The sequence below is a fragment of the Epinephelus moara genome, chromosome 10 (genome assembly GCF_006386435.1).
Source record: "Epinephelus moara isolate mb chromosome 10, YSFRI_EMoa_1.0, whole genome shotgun sequence".
NCBI classification, from domain to species: domain Eukaryota; kingdom Metazoa; phylum Chordata; class Actinopteri; order Perciformes; family Serranidae; genus Epinephelus; species Epinephelus moara.
In genome coordinates this window covers 4,232,606-4,249,037 of record NC_065515.1, presented here as the reverse complement: position 1 = coordinate 4,249,037, position 16,432 = coordinate 4,232,606, and the positions used below count along the sequence as shown (strand labels likewise).

General features: G+C 40.4%; 1 protein-coding gene across 1 annotated transcript in view; it reads right to left on the bottom strand.

Moving 5' to 3' along the window:
- The window catches only part of LOC126396875 (laminin subunit alpha-3-like), a 16,658-nt gene extending 1,295 nt beyond the window's left edge, over nt 1–15,363 (bottom strand). Inside the window, exons 1-23 of the mRNA XM_050055227.1 lie at nt 15,256–15,363; nt 14,627–14,737; nt 14,353–14,464; nt 13,982–14,152; nt 11,916–12,109; nt 11,697–11,813; nt 11,459–11,613; nt 11,243–11,381; nt 8,363–8,462; nt 7,899–8,015; nt 7,650–7,820; nt 7,370–7,521; nt 6,116–6,322; nt 5,828–5,979; nt 5,556–5,718; nt 4,108–4,235; nt 3,843–3,993; nt 2,446–2,550; nt 2,201–2,334; nt 1,986–2,103; nt 834–968; nt 599–741; nt 394–516 (exon numbers count right to left, since the gene is read on the bottom strand). Of these exons, the coding sequence (XP_049911184.1) occupies nt 394–516; nt 599–741; nt 834–968; nt 1,986–2,103; nt 2,201–2,334; nt 2,446–2,550; nt 3,843–3,993; nt 4,108–4,235; nt 5,556–5,718; nt 5,828–5,979; nt 6,116–6,322; nt 7,370–7,521; nt 7,650–7,820; nt 7,899–8,015; nt 8,363–8,462; nt 11,243–11,381; nt 11,459–11,613; nt 11,697–11,813; nt 11,916–12,109; nt 13,982–14,152; nt 14,353–14,464; nt 14,627–14,737; nt 15,256–15,363 (3,206 nt within the window). The remainder of the gene's footprint in view (nt 1–393; nt 517–598; nt 742–833; nt 969–1,985; nt 2,104–2,200; nt 2,335–2,445; nt 2,551–3,842; nt 3,994–4,107; nt 4,236–5,555; nt 5,719–5,827; nt 5,980–6,115; nt 6,323–7,369; nt 7,522–7,649; nt 7,821–7,898; nt 8,016–8,362; nt 8,463–11,242; nt 11,382–11,458; nt 11,614–11,696; nt 11,814–11,915; nt 12,110–13,981; nt 14,153–14,352; nt 14,465–14,626; nt 14,738–15,255) is intronic.
- Between the last annotated feature and the right edge of the window lie 1,069 nt (nt 15,364–16,432).

The following is a 16,432-nucleotide window of genomic DNA, read 5'->3' as shown; positions in this document are numbered from 1 at the left end:
TGGGACCATCCTCTGTAAACCCTAGAGATGGTTGTGCTGAAAATCCCAGTAAATACTCAGACCAGCCCGTCTGGCACCAACAACCATGCCACGTTCAAAGTCACTCAAATCACCTTTCTTCATCATTCTGATGCTCCGTTTGAACTTCAGCAGCTCGTCTTCACCATGTCTACATGACTAAATTCATTGAGTTGCAACCATGTGGCTGGCTGATAAGCTAGTTTCATTAACAAGCAGTTGAACAGGTGTACCTAATAAAGTGGCCAGTGAGTGTATAAATGTCACGTATCCATGGTTTCCAGAAACATACAATGCAAACATTTTCCTCTGGCAGCTTGTATTAGAACAGCTGTGATATTAAAAACTGCAAAGAGATTTGTAATGTTTCTAAACCTCCTGATGTAAAGGTTAGCGATGCAGCTTTTGAATTTCCCTCCTTGCGAATTTTGATCCTCCGGCCTCAAACCAGGTGATTGTCCCTGAATCACCTTTACATTATCAATCCTGAGCTCCAACCTGAGAAAATTAAGACAGGTTCAACACAAGTTCAGTTTAAATTTTAACTGTGATAAAGCTACAAACATAGGACAGATCTTACCCTGTTGGCCTCCTTACTGCAGACAAGTAGTGCCAGCTTCCATCACTGTACCTTTCATCCGACCTTAAGGTGTAATCATCACTATTAAATACTACATAGCCGTCATCCAGAGACAGCTTAAAGTCGTGGACAGAGGTGGAGCCCTGCAGAAAATCGGAGAATACTGATAGAGTCATTATGATCTTTACCTTTTTGATTCTCTTGTAAAGCAGGATGTGAGGCATGCAGGGTTTACCTGAGAGCTGCTTCTGAGAAGAGGACCGTCTCTGTCTGTGCTCCTGAAGCCCAGAGAGACTCCGGCCGTCTGTTCACCCCAAAGAGCCGAGGAATCAACAGACAGAGCTGAATATAACGTAGCTGAACGAACACCCTGCACAAACCAGAAACACACAAGTATTAGATTCTCAATGTTCAGTCCTTACTGTATGTGAAACTGAACGTAAAAAAAAAGGTTACAGTTTTCTTGGTCTTATATTTTAAATATTTAAAACATGTACGTAATTCTTAACACAATGTTTGTATAAAATAATATAAAGTAATATAAAATAAATGTTGAATCTTAAGGTAAATGTTAAATCTAAATCCAAGTATTAAATCTAAATGTTAAATCTAAATAAGAAATATAAATCTAAATGTCTAAATGTTAAATCTCAACATTTAGTCGTTATTTATGTTAGCTTATTTAGGTGTTAAATATTAAATCAAAAATAGTGAATCTAATGTTAAATATATATCCAAATATTAAATATAAATGTTAAATATAAATAAGAAATATAAATCTAAATTTCTAAATGTTAAATCTTAACATTTAGATTCATTATTTAGATCAGATTAGATTATTCAAATGTTGAATCTAAAAATTAAACTAATGTTAAAGCTATATGTTAAATACTGACTCTAAACCTAAGGTTAAATGTTGAATCTTAAAATCTAAATCCAATATAGATATAAATGTTAAATCTAAATCTGAATGTTAAATCTCAACATGACATATAAATCTAAATGTTAAATGAGAAACTTAATATTAAATCTCAGTCTAATAATGAATCTTAAATGTTAAATGTTAAGAATAGTGTTAAATCTATATGGTAAATGTTGAATCTTAAATGTTGAATCTAAATAATAAATCAAAATCTAAATAATAAATCAAAATTTAAATATTCAATCAAAATCTAAATGCTAAATATAAATCAGTTAAAAGTTAAATCTTGATATTAACATTAACATTTAACTTTTATTTTTAACATTGACATGAATTTCCATCTCAAATGTGAGTAAAAAGCTGAATATTCAAAATTAATCAGCTAGAAAAGTGTAACCACATTTTTAGTCGTGCATGAAGCTTAGAGCAGCCATGAATCCTGCTCATCTCTTTTTGGTACTTTACCAGTAGTGAAACTGGACATCCGTCGCTGACACCAATCGTCCTGATGTACTCAGTGATCTCAGCGTCTACTGTCAGATGATCCACACATCCTCTCAGTGCTGGAGCTGTGACGTTGTGTCTGAGATTCAAAGGTGTAAATAGACAGACAAACAACAAATATACAAATTTTTAAAAAGGCTAATCTGAAGAGCTGAAGCTGTGAATGCTACACATACCTCTGTCTGAGCTGTGCTGGTACACCCCCGATGTAAAAACTCATGTAGTTTGTTTGATTGTGTTCTGTGGAGATCTGCTGTGGTCCACAGTGCACAGTGAAGCTGTCTGCGATGGTGATTGCAAAGGGTTTGTCCTGAGACAGGACACATACTGTTAGTTTATAAATGGAACAAAAACATGAATTCAGAAAGCTTACACTGCTCAATAATCAATATGTTGAGTTAATAAATTTAGATGAGCTTACGAATAGAGACACTTTGTCAGCACTCTGAACTCTGAGCTCTCGACCTGCTTGCTGTCCTTCAAGCACCAGGAAGCCTCTCTCCACAAACACACAGAAAAAAGACCCCTGTAACAAACAGAACACAAACTCAGTACCATACAGTGTTCCCCTACATTGTTTTTACTCAATGATATTACATTTTCTATTTGCAGAGCATAAAATTATCAGTAAGTGTTACGGCTGGGCGATATGGACAAAAATTCATATCTAGGCATTTACAGGCTGACTCAGTATTTTCTACAAAATGGGCTACAAGTTCAGTTACAAATCAAAGCCACGTTTGTGATGGCAGGCCGTTTAAAAAAACAGACTGTGATCAAAATAAAATGCAAAGAAAGGGATTTTATTCCCCTGTTTGAAAATATGCAGCTGCACAACAGCTACACCTCCGAAACACAGTCGGCATGGAAGTGCTGTAAAGTTTCGTTGATTCAAAACACTCCTAAAACATTGGCTTAATAGAGACAACTCAAAACACTCCTAAAACATTGGCTTAATAGAGACAACTTCAAACCCAAGTACACAAATCGGCTTCATTATAACTCGCAGCATTCACAGACAAACACTTGTCTTTATCTGGACACATTTTCTCCACAACATGCTAATGTTTTTAGCACAAGCCTATGGCATTTTTCATTGTATAAATTAGCCTAGCAGCTAGCAGACTTTTCCTCTACTCATATAAAACCAGGGACAACAGCAACATTTAACAAAGGTAATGTTACAAAATTTGGCTCCATTACAACTCACAAGGTTCACTGACAAAACAATCGTCTTACTAAACACGTTTTCCAAACAAATACAACATGCTAATGTTATTAGCACAAGCCTATGGTATTTTACATTGTATAAAGTAGCCTAGCAACCAGCGGGGATTTCCTCTACCCATATGAAGCCAGGATAACTCACACACAGGACATAAATTGCTATTTTGTGGGGCTTTAGGCTATTGTCTTCACAATTTATTGTTTCTTATCTGTGAAATTAAAGTAAATAAAAGTTTCCACTGAGGTAAAAGGTTTCAGCTTACAAAAATAGACAGGAGGTCTTTGTCGCCGCAACGTGCAGCTACATTTCTAGGGAGGTGCACGTCAGGCTACGGCTCTAAAAATTGTTGCTGGAGAACTTGTGAGTGAGTGAGTGAGTGGGGCAGAGCTGTGCCGAGAGGGTGAGAGAGGATAGATGCACACTGGTATGTGTTATGTAACGCAACTTGACCCCATATCGATATAAACTGTGTTGTCTAAATTTATATCTTGCTTGTAAATATACCGTACATAGTCGTTATATCAGTCAGCCCTAGTAAGTGTATGACTGGTGCTTCTGCAATCAGTTCAACTCAGGCAGAAACATCTTACTTCATTTCCAATGAAGAACAGCACGGCGTTTGTCTCTCGGCTGTTAATGTGAAATCTGAACAGTCTTCTCTTAATCTTGTGTGGCTCCCTTATAATCGCCAAGCGGTAACCTGTTCCATCGTAATAATCCGACACCTCTGAGTGGGGAATCCTGAACAAATAAAGACAGGTTTCATCCTTATTTTACCTTTTCTAGTCTTTGTAACAACACATCTCTGTGTAATGCAGTGTAGCTTTAGCGTTTCCAAACTTAAATAATGCTTACTTGATGGGAGGCTGCTTTGCATCCATATTGACGGCACGCTTGTAGTTAAACAGACTCACAGGATTATCGTTGATGTAGGAGAGCTTCATTGCTCCTCTGTACTGTGGGTGACGCAGCTGCACTGGAGGCTACAAAAGTCAGAGGAAGAGAGTCTGAAGACATTAACATGTCATGACTGGATGAATTCACCAAGTAGATTTTCATGAGACTAGACATAAGACCATCTATTGGATCTTTGACTTTGATGTATTGGATCAGTGACTTTATGGTTTGTGTCATTTTTATATGAAAACCCATTTCAGCCAAGAAAAGAAAAAAGTTTGACATGATAAAAAGATAGTAAAGATAAAAAATAATACTAATGGTATGTAACAATTACCATTATTACCACTTACTTGAGCACTCCGAAGTCGTCGAAATCCGGCACTTGGGCAGTGACAAAAAAAGGCGACCTTTATCATCGACATGATACACGGACTGTTGCCATTATAGTTTAACGGCACCCGGTGACGTCAAGGGAAAACACGGTGGTACAAGGACGAAAGTAAAGGCAGTGAAAGTCTGAGTAGGGCGAGCAGGAGGGGTGGTGGATGGGTCCAACAAAGACCGACTTTCACCTGAAAGAGTGGTGTTCACGTGCCGTAAGATTCTAAAGCTAAACCCTGTTCTTTTTCCTAACCATGAACTTTTGTTGCCTAAACCTAACCATGTGTGTTTGGTGTACCCCTCGGGGATTAATAAAGTATATAGCCGTTGCAATGCTGTTGCAGCTATTAATTGGCACAGTGGGCACTTTTTACCTGCCATACATACAATCCTCTCAGCTCAGCTCCTTGCCAGATTTATCTTTGCCCACATGCAAGACTTTCCAGCACTTCTTACTTGCCTGATCTCCCATGGCCAACCCTGCCTGCCTCTGACCCGCCTGCATCGTCTGTTTCCTGGTAAACTCAGCACTTCTGATTGGGTCCAGCCCGGTCCGTTACCTGGCCCCTGAACCCAGAGACTGTGTGTGGACTCTGAGCCTGAAGATCAAACTGCTACCTGTATTTCTTGATCTGCACAAGTGCCTTCTTTGCCTGTGTTTCATTAAAGGTCACTACCAACTCTCACAGACGTCTGGAGTGCTGCATTTGGGTTCAAATCACACACGTTACAGGTAATGTGAGATGGTAAGTCAAAATATTGTCTCTTGTCAAAATTATTGGTTAAAAATAAAAACTACTCACAGTCAAAATGTGGCCTTACCATCTCATAGTCTTAAAATAGTAAGTCAACATTTTGACAAACCATTAGTATTTTTTTATTCTTCGTCATGTCGAACTCATCTTGTTTTTTGTTTTTTTTTCTTTTGTTGATGGAAGTGGGCTTTCATAGCCTAAAGAAACTCCAGTGTAAAAAAATGAAATACACTGTGGCATAATAAAATGACAGCAGGGACTCATTACCATAAAGTTTTTAGGATAACCGCCCACGTAGAACACAACGCTGTCTGGATCCAGTTCAAGGACACCAGTCATTGTGTTTGGATGGTTACGTTTAGGTGAGCGGTGGATCGGATTCTGTGATGTGAAGTTCCCTGTGACGTTCACTTCAGCATCTTGGTAAACTCTGCAGGAAATATTGACTTAGAAATAATCTGCTAATTACACTTGCTATAAACGTTTAGCTAGTAAATCCATGTTTTGCTTTCTAAACTTCCGTCGTGTGCATGAAGTACCTGTGGAAGATAACCCTGTCAAAGTCTGAGGAGTTCACATTGGTGGTTGTTGTTATTGGGCTGGTAACAATCTCATGGACGACTCCACCCAACTTGTAGACACAAGTCAACACGTTGCTGCTGATAGCCATCCCAATGTAGTCTCCGGAAGCCTGAACATGAAACAAACACATGACAAATGAAATGAGAAACAAATTTGCTCTGTCACTTAAAATGACTTCCTGCTAATCTGACGTACATCAGCTGTATTGCAACACTTGACAGAAGCATCTCTGTGCACATACTCACATCTTTGTTACCCAGGTAGAAAACAAACATGTTGGCATCTTTGTGTTTGTTCTGCCGTCTCTTCCGTCTGTAGTTAGCCTTGGAGGGATTGTTTTGATGGCGATTGAGAAGCAGATCAACGGCTGTAAACGCTTTTATGTCGTCAAGGTTTCTCGGAGGACGAAGCTCAACGTGACCTTTTCCGTTGAAGGTGGTGGCAACTGAGAGCTGTGAGCAGATCAGGAAAATGGCAAACAGTTGCTTATTTACATCTAAGTCATGCTTGTGTCCATCTGATGAATAAAAGTCAAATATTCTCTCTGTTTTAGCTCTGTTTTTGGTCTCCACCAACTCCAGAGGATAAATCTAGCTCATTAGCAGCTAAACGCAGCAATACATTCACTTGTTAGCAGCTAACTTTGCCATTTGTTGCTTCGCAGATGGCATCCAGTAGGTTTTTAGGGTGTTTTTGGTGAAAATAGCTGCTTGCTGCAAGACCATGGTCTCACTCCAGAGTCATCAAAAACCGGCACTTGGGCAGTGACTTGCGGTGTCAGAAATGTGTCCTTTAATGTCAGCATGATATGCAGCTAGTTGCCGCTTTTGTATGGTGGCTTCAGGGGGAAACGCAGAGGGACAAGGAGTGGTGGTGGATGGGTCCAACAAACATCGAATTTCACCTGAGAGAGCGGTGTTTGTGTCCCATAAGATTGTAAAGCCAGACCCTGTTCTTTTTCCTAAACCTAACCATATTTTTGTTATCTAAACCCAACCATGTGTGTTTGTTGTTGAAGGGAAAAAAACGGCAATTTGCGGTGTTGTACCGACGTAGTGCCTTTATGAGACTGTATGTAAATGTTAAATTTCATGTGAAAACAGAAGTATATCTTGAAAGAAGAGAACTTGACACGGTATCCCAGAACGTCAACACCCAACACACCCAGGGTACCTTGCACATCGTATGTGGACGTGGAAAGTGCATGACCAAACGTCAATATGTGACGAGGTCGGAGTGAGGATGTGTTGTCTGCAACTGAAAACGATGTCATGATGACAGTGAGCCCAAACTAAAACAGTAAATTCTGCATTTTGTAAACCCAATACAATGAGCTGATGCTTTAAAACAAAGTCAGGTGATCCTTTGTGGATTAATCACCATGAGCAACACCTTTCACATTACACACCATCATTTGATCCATTGTTCATATATAAATGCCATTTATAGCAGATTTAAATCAAGCAGGTGAGAAACGACGAGTTAAAAAACTACTTTACCCTGTCAACAAAGTTTCTTGTCTCCTCTATCACGTCCTTGATTCTCCTGATGCTTTCTGTCATGTTGGCACTGGGAGACGCCTTCTCACTGAGAGCCTCAACTTGTGTGATTTTGTCTTCCAACACAGGGAGGGCTGCGCTCAAGTTCTTCACTGAATAGACACAGGAAACAAAATCTAACATATATTCCAGCTGCAAGATCACAATGAATTTGAAAAGTCTTGAAACAGTGGAAAAGTAAAATACTTTTAGAAGTTGATTTCTGCCATTAAACACTCACATGCTTGCTCTGCTTCAGCCAACGTATCATCTATATTCACACTGACATTAGTCAAAGATATTCTCTCCACATCCTGGCTGAGGTTCCTCACTCTCTCTGTTATATCACTGACGGTGGAGTTGGAGGCAGAGGCAGCTGTTTTTGCAGACTTTATCAGGACGTCTGTGTCATCTGAAATCAAAAGACAGCTATGATCTACTGTGACGCAGACATGGAATATCATCTCTTACTATCACGACATCCACCAACCTCTTTTGATCTTGTTGAGGTTGTCAGTGACGGTTGAGATGTCCGTTCTCAGAGATTCTCCTTTTTCCTTTTGCGTATTCACACGGTCTTTGAGGGTGTTCACTGTATGTGACAGCGCTGGTCGAAAGAAATTGAAAAGTCTTTTACTTTTCAGAACGGTTTCAGAACTTACTTCCTTTTTTCAACTTTAAATTATGTCCCCAAAGGAAAAAATTGTCAACGTCTGCTTTATCAAATAAGATAAAGTTTTCAGTAGGTTCATCTCACTTCAGCCGTTTTTTTGCAGCCGCAAAATGTTTGTTGTGTTATGTAATGTGAAGTTGAATTTGTATTTGTCATATTAATAACTTACATAATGAAAAAAATTGATTCTTGGCACTGTGTGACGATACTATACTGCCACACAAAAGTATCCCGACACTATGCTGTATCAGTATTTTCCCCCACCCCTACTGTTTACGCACTTTCAAGTTTACGCTGAGTCTCGTTGGCTTCTGTCTGTAAATGAGTTGAATTATCTTTGAGTCCTTCTGCCCTGTTGACGAGGCCTCCCTCCTTCACATCCTAATGGACAGAAACAGAATCATATCAGTCTTTTATTCTCATTACCATTGCTAAACATTGAAGTTACATTACTAACAGCACCTGAGTAGGGCTGGGTATCGGTACTTGAAATAACCCAGTACCAAGTGGTATTTAACTTCTCCAGTCAAATGATAAATGCAGTTGATCCTTTTCGTACCCTGATCTGGAAAACAATGACTACTTGGATGGTTTTGCTCGCAGCCAATCAGCACAAGCATTATTCTAAATGGCACCTGTGGTTAGCCCTCTACCGCAGCAGCTACAATCCATTTAAGCCCCGTTTCCACCTGTTCATACTGTGAAGAGTTTTATTAGTAAACTGTAACTATAAAATGAAAGGATGTTTTGCTGCCTCTCACAGCAGCTGGAGTCGGAATAAAAATTAACTTAATTTACTGGGCCGACTGCTGGCAACTTTTAAGGTGGAACATTTACTCAACGTATGAGATGACAACGTGAATCCATCAGCACACCTTGAATTTCACTGTGACAACTCTGACCATCACTTTAGTTTTTATATGACAGACACTTTTAGTAATGAGTGGATCTTCAAGCATTTGTATACATTAATTTCGACCAGGGGCCTGTATCACGAAGCGAGATCAACCTTTCCTGGGTTACCCAGATGTATCCTGGGTTGACTAACCCTAACAATGGCAATCAGGATAATCGGTATCACGACGCTGGATATCAACTTGGTAACTCAACCCAGCTTTGCTTTATCAAGAGCCGTGAACGCGCACGCAGCAGACCAATCACAATCATGAGAGAAGCGCAGTGTCACTGAGCGTCACTGAGCGTCCTCACAGAGCGCCGTATGTGAGGGGAAGAAGTATTTCTCGTGAGGATCAGAGATTAATTCTACTAAAATATGAGGAGGAGAAAAGCAACATTACAGAAAAGGCCAACACCGTGGCAGCTGCAGGAGGAGGAAACACGCGTGGCACCGCATAACGGGATGAATAATGTTTAGTTTTAGTTTAGATTAGTTTATTTTCACATAATGTTAAAAACACACAGTATAACATTTACAAGATTAAAAAAAGAAAAGTGCCGGAGAGGTTAGAAGCCACTTAAAGCTTATCAAAGAAATTCCCCTATCAATGAAATCACATAACAGAGAAGAAAAAAAAAAGGGTCATGAAAGAAGAAATAGAGGAGGAGAGAGGGAAAAATCAAGACAAAACAAGGGAGCAAATAAAATGATGTGTAGGTTAAATGACTCATCACTGGTTCAAGTAGCTACAGTACCTGTACCTGTACATCTGACACTGATCACACCCTTGAATCCCATGAAATCAATGCTGCGCAGATGAATTGCGTGTATTACAATTATCGCCTAACATCATTGCATCTGATAAATTGGTCTTCTTTGTCATAACGTTATATATGCTACAATAAAGCTTAAAGCTGACGCCACAATTAAATCATATCAACACCAAATTGATAGTCTGAATAAAATCATCCTGATATTGAGCTGTGTTAGAAATTAACAGCTGCGCAAAAATATACCTAGTCTCCCTCTTTAAAAAACAAAAAGGAAAATCCCTCAAACACCATGAAGTGTAGACATGATAGGCTACTTTCCACATTTCCAGCAGCAAAGCTGTCAATTAGGCCCATTATCTTTAACAGGGATCATTTCCTCCAACAAAACAAAATGTTGGCACTAATTAATGGTGCTATTAAGTGTCCGCAAATGATCAGTTTCTTTCTTATGAAGGGGTGGGATGAAAGTTCGACTTCTTTCCACTCCTTTTTGAACAATCTTTTCATTGTCTGTTGTTGTTGCTTTCTTTTCTTTTTTAATGTTCAAAATAAACTTTCAAATCAAAATCAATCAAATGAATTAAACTTCCCGTCATGACTGGGCTGCATTTCTGTCAGCGGAGTCATTTTTTTCCAAACAGCTGATTGGCCAGTGGCTGGTGCTTTTTATAGGATCAGATTCAACCCTGAACTTACCCTGCTCCGGAGCAGGATAGCCGTTCAGAGTAAGTTACCATGGTGATCTACCCCGATAAGAACTGAACCGGCTTCGTGAGACCGAAAACCCAGGGTTAACCCTGAAATTACCTCGCTAAGACATTAATCCTGCTTCGTGATACAGGCCCCAGGTTATGTGACCTGCATATATTCTAATCCTCACTGGGAGAAAAGAAAAGCATCATGGAGCGTTGTTCCTGTGGGCTACAGCAACACTAAACCCTTGAACTTGCCTGAGAAGGACTAAATGCACAAACCCTCTATTTTTGAATATCCCATGGAGAGAGACTCTCACTGCAGCCTGTTCTATTTTGTTCTGAAAATGTGGGCGTGCAGCCTCGTTCTGTGGAAGATAAACGAAGTGCAGACTGAAAAAGGAGGAAATACAGTGAGCGCTGGACGGAGCAGTGAGTGACAACAACCCCACCCACATGAAAGAGTACTGTCTGTTTGGAAACGCTAGGGTCTAGGTACCATGTCTGAGGGGTTACTTTTGGTTCCAAAGGTACCATATTGAAAGTGTTTGGTGGAAACGGGGCTTTAGTCTGTGGTGTATTGAAGTTGTATGGCTCAGAAGTTCAGCGTGCCAAGATGCCGCCAAAATGTTCAAAAGAATGGTATACTGCACACCTGTGGCATCTGGTGGCATTTTACGCAACCAAGTGCTTCCACTCATGTGATGGGCATCAAACAAAGTAATATTGATATCTTAAAGGGTACTGGTTTTGGTACTGGTATTTTTTAAACGATACTCAGCCCTACACCTGAGTTACCTTTGAGGCCTGATCAACAGCCTCTCTGGACTGATTTGCTGCCATCTCTGCCTCTTCTATGGCCTTTATGATGTTATTATAGGCTCCTACACCCAGCACACTGAGCAGGTCAGTACTGTTGGTAGAGTTATGAAGCACCCTGCAAAAACATAAAGTCAACATAAACACTACAGTTATATCTATCCACTTTCTTTAGCTCCTCTGTTTCACACTCACTGCTGAAATTCTGCTGCCTCTCTGTTGAGCTTCTCTGCATGCTCCTCAGCTTTGTTAACGATATCCACCTTTGTCTTAATCTGGACGATGTTGTTTAACTTCTTTAAGAGTTCCAGCTTGGCACCGTCTAACTGAGCTGCGTGATTCTCAAATTCCTGCAGTGTAAAGACAATAAACTCAGTTTGAACACTCAAAATCTTGCCTCCTGTAATCATGGCAGTAAAAGATGCCTGCTTACGCTCTTAATTTCCTCAAGCATTAAAAAGACGTTGGTGGTGTTCTTTAGCAGGTCTCTAGTCATTCCAGTCACAGGAAGGAGCGCACTTTGTTCCCCCTCCAGCTGAGACTGAAGATGCTGGCAAACGTTGAACAAAGAGAGATGAAAACATCAGTGTGATGCTACAAAGAGAGAGAACTGTATGATCTGACATTATATGCCAGCTATGTTTCATGTCACCTCCAGATGCTGTAGGGTAGCACCACTCTTCAGGTTGAGGCTCTGTGTCCTGTTGACTCTGTCCTTCGTGTCTGACAGCAGCACAGCCACTTCCCTCAGAGCAGAGTCTGAGGCCATCAGTGAGTCTGCAGTCTGATTTAACACAGCCTGGTTGGTTTCCACAGGATCTGTCATGTTCCTGATTATGTCCAGCACTGAGGAGAACACACAGACTTTGGATTTTACAAGTTGAGACAATCTACACTGTTGCACTGATGGTAATTTGCAAGACTGTAGATCATGATTATTGAACACTGACTTGTCTGTTTCTCAACAACCAGAGCTGCATATTTATATTAACCTACAATAACATTTTATCTTTGTTTATTCATTGGTTTAATTGTTCATGTCTTTTGTTCATCCAAACATGAAACAACCCAATCGCAAGAGCAAATGTTGGCACTGAACGTTTCTGCAAACCAGGTGTATGTCATTTGTATGTTTCATATGTAGCAGATATGTTGAAACTAGCATGTGATTAGGTTTAGGCACAAAAAAAACACTTGGTTAGGGTTAAGAAAATATTATATTTTGTCTTAAAATACCCAGTGCTGACGCTACAAACACGGCTGGAAATGTCCTGAACTCTCAATAAAATATCCACTTTCGAAACTCGGTCTCATTCTGAAGTTGCAGAATACCGGCACTTGAGTAGTGACTTCTGCATCAGACACCGATGAAAAAAGCCATCCTTTCACTTTGGCATGATAAGCTGCTGAGCGCCGTTGGTCAGTAGCACCGCCTGACAGTGTCAGAGAGAAACGCAGCTGGACAACAACATAAGGGGCGAAAAGTCCAAGTAGGGCAGGGTGTTGGATGGGTCCAACGATGACTGACTTTTACCCTAGAGGCCAGTGTTCACTTTCCGTATGAATGTAGAGCCATACCCTGTTATTATTTTGTAAACCTAACCACCTGCTTCTGTTGCCTTCACCTAACCACGTGCATGTGTTGACTAACCGTAACCACGGTGCATGTGTTGTTGAAGGGAAAAAATATCAAATTCCAAATTGAAAGAAAACTGCACATTTCCTCTCAAAACGGAAGTGTATTTTGAAAAAACAGAATGTGTGTAAAAGGCTGAAGTTGACACGACATCCCAGTACATCAGCAACAGATGCACCCAGGCCTTGCATGTCATATGTCGACATGGAAAGTCAACGACCAAGCAGCGTTTTGTGATGAGGCTGTTGGTTTTTGTGGCTTCAAACACAGCTGAAAATGTCCCGAACTCTGGTTAAAAAACATCAATTTTTGTCACTATAAACATGGTTGAAAATGTAACATATTTGTGTTTTGCAGAATCGTACAATGCCAGCATTTAATTCCGGCGAATGGGCTGCACAGAAATGTATCCTTAAAGGAGTAATTCAACACCTTGGGAGCAGCTGGCAGCTCACAGCCAGCATGGCTCTGTCTGAAGGCCACAAAATCTATAGCTATCACTGCTCAGTGTGTATCTGATTTGTTTTACCCATGTGCAAAGATAGTTGGGGTTAAGCACTGACCTTGATTGATTAGGCTCAGGATGGGACCTGAACAAATCCAGTTTCTGGTACAGATTGGTGGCAGTACCTCTAAAGATCAGTCCAGGCTAGCTGTTTCCCCCTGCGTCAAGGCTTTATGCTAAGTTGTACCATCATATTTAGCATATGGATATAAGAGTACTTTATCTAGGTCTTGAAAAAAAGTAAATACTCCCAAAATGTTGAACTAAATCAAGATTTTACAGTCAAGTTTTTTCTTTTTAAATGAGTTATTTTTCTGCGAGTGCCGCTGAGAGGGTTACGAATCTTCTTGAAGAGAAGTGTTTGTTGTGGTGGTTGCAGCTTTAAAAGTGGGAGAGTTGTGAATCGTTGTAAGTGGCTGCCCTAGATGTGCCTTCTGCTTCACATCATTGTGAAGTGAGTGTGATTTGCGTCATCATAGTGAGGAGCCAAACAACAGGTGCACCATTTCATTCATGAGCTCAGCGTAATCTCTACGCCAGAAAGCAACCAATGAATACATTTCAAGGAAAATCTCACAGTGGTGTGCGTCCTCCTGCTCTCTGCCAGCCCGGCCTCTCTGAGCAGCGCAGCCTCGCTCTCTCATCTCCTGCACGACGCGCTGAGCCTCCTCCATCATCCTGGCTCTGTCACTTTGAGACTGAGTAGCTGACTCTCCAGGTTTCACCTCAGTTTGCTGCTTTATCAAATCTGACACATCACAATAACAGAGACACTGCTCTTAATGACACACCTGAGACTGAGGCCAATCATTCAGTTTCCTTTCTAGTCCTACAAAGTCACAGACCACTCTCAGGCTTGGCCCAGTCTGACTTCAGCCAGCCCACAGAGCAGTGGGTAATGTCACAGCAGTGTAAACACATAAATCATACTAATGTTAACTGACGTACCTTGTATTGCTGTGAGGAGAGTTTCAGCTTCAGAGAGAAGATCCTCCGCCTTTAACTTTGTTTCACTGGCATTCTGCAAGACTTCCTCCAGATCTGATACAGCTTCAAGTGTCTGGATATTTGATAGAAATGTCAAAATTGTGTCAACATGTGCTTTTAGATTAATTTATGTACATTAATGCAGCATTCTGTGGATGAAATGTGCTATACTGAAAATGCAGTTATTCTGGTGAAATTTTAGTTTGATTGACTGTTGGAAATTCACTCCAGGTACCTGGTCAGTCAGCTGACTCAAGTCATCTCCGACAGCATCCACATCTGCTTCCAGCTGTTCAACCTTTGGATCCAGGTGTCTCACGGCGGTGCTGTACCTCCAAACCCGAATCTGCAAAACACGGGAGGTGGGAAGTTTTTTCTTTTGGCAAACTCTTTGGCACGCACTTAAGAGACTTTTTTAAAGAGACACTACACCCTAAAATTAAAAATACATATTTTTCCTCCAACCTGTAGTGCTATTAATCAGTCTAGATTGTGGGTGAGTTGCCAAGTGTTGGAGATATCACCAGTAGAGATTTCTGACTTCTTTAAAATAATGTAGATGGCACTTTGTCTCTTTTCAGAAATCATGACTCAAGATAATCCACAGTCCTTGAGCAGTTTCATGTCGGAACAATTTTCTGTCTACCGAACTACACCTGCCAACTATCACTGCGCTGAAGGAAGCGTGCATCTATCGTCAAGAGTCTTGTGCCTGTGACAGTGTGAGATGTAAACATTAGTGGCGTCCTCCTCAGCTGAGCTGTAACGTAGCTAGCTCAGTGGTGCTAGGTGAGCCGGCAGTAGATACACTTGGTATTGGGATAGTTCATAACCACACATACCGTAAAACCTCATCAACTCTACCTTGGTTTCAGAAATGTTAGCCTGCAGGTCGTTCAGCCTGAAGATGGAACCAACGCCATCAGAGACGCTCTGCAGCTGCTGCTTCTGCTGAGCCAGGACCTCATCCATCCTTTCCAAGTCGAGCAGTAAGGACACAGTACAGCTGTCACATTCTGTCAGTAAATACAAAGAGAGGATGAATCACAGTAATACAATCGAATTGTTTATGTAACATGATTGTGAGATGAATCTTGAGCACAAACTCACGATGGCAGTGAGCACCACAGCTGCTGTTTCCAGATGTGATGCACTCTATTAAAAGGAAAGGATATTAAAAAACATATCTCATCTCATCAAGGTCAGTTTACCAGTCATGAGCAGCACTACTCAGCCTGTGAAAATGGTTGTATAGTGTCCGAGGAAATAACACCTCAGTTCAAGTTTTGAGACTACAAATTTATACCAGAAGGCCTCTGTTGCAAACTGTAGCATGGAGTTACCCTGCATTTACGTGGTGTCAGAATAATCACAAAAATGAGTTCCCAACAGGGAAAATTCACATGAACGCCTCCTCGAGTCGGAACATCTTGGAAAGTTAGTGAAAATTTTGGTACGTGAATTTGCAAGTTGACTTTCTATATCCAGAAACATGGCGGCAAAAATAAAAATTTTGTAGATAGTAACAAACATTTTATCAATCTACATATTGCATGTTAATTTTTTAGGTTGCTGTCCACGAGGAGTGTTTGCCAATTATTAGCATTAGTCAGGTAAAGCAGCATTTTAGTAGTTTTAGGGGACATACTGGTGCAGCAACAAAATCACTTTGTAATTTAAAGCGTCAGACTGTTATCAACATGTTGTTTAAATACTCTGAACCATAAGATTCAACACATCTGATCTGTAGCATCCATGTTGTTTCCACATTAGGACTGATAGCTTTTGAACACACCAAAGCTTGAAGAATGACCTTCCAAGTCTGTCAAAGGGATCCAAGGAGCACGTGAATGCAGCATTAAAATAGGTATGTATCAGGCAGGGAGCATATGACAAAAAAAGATGTGTTGTGCATTTTGGTACATGTAGTCTTACTACACTGAACAAAAATATAAACGCAACACTTTTGTTTTTGCTCCCATTTTTCATGAGCTCAACTCAAAGATCTAAAACATTTTCTATACACACAAAAGACCATTTC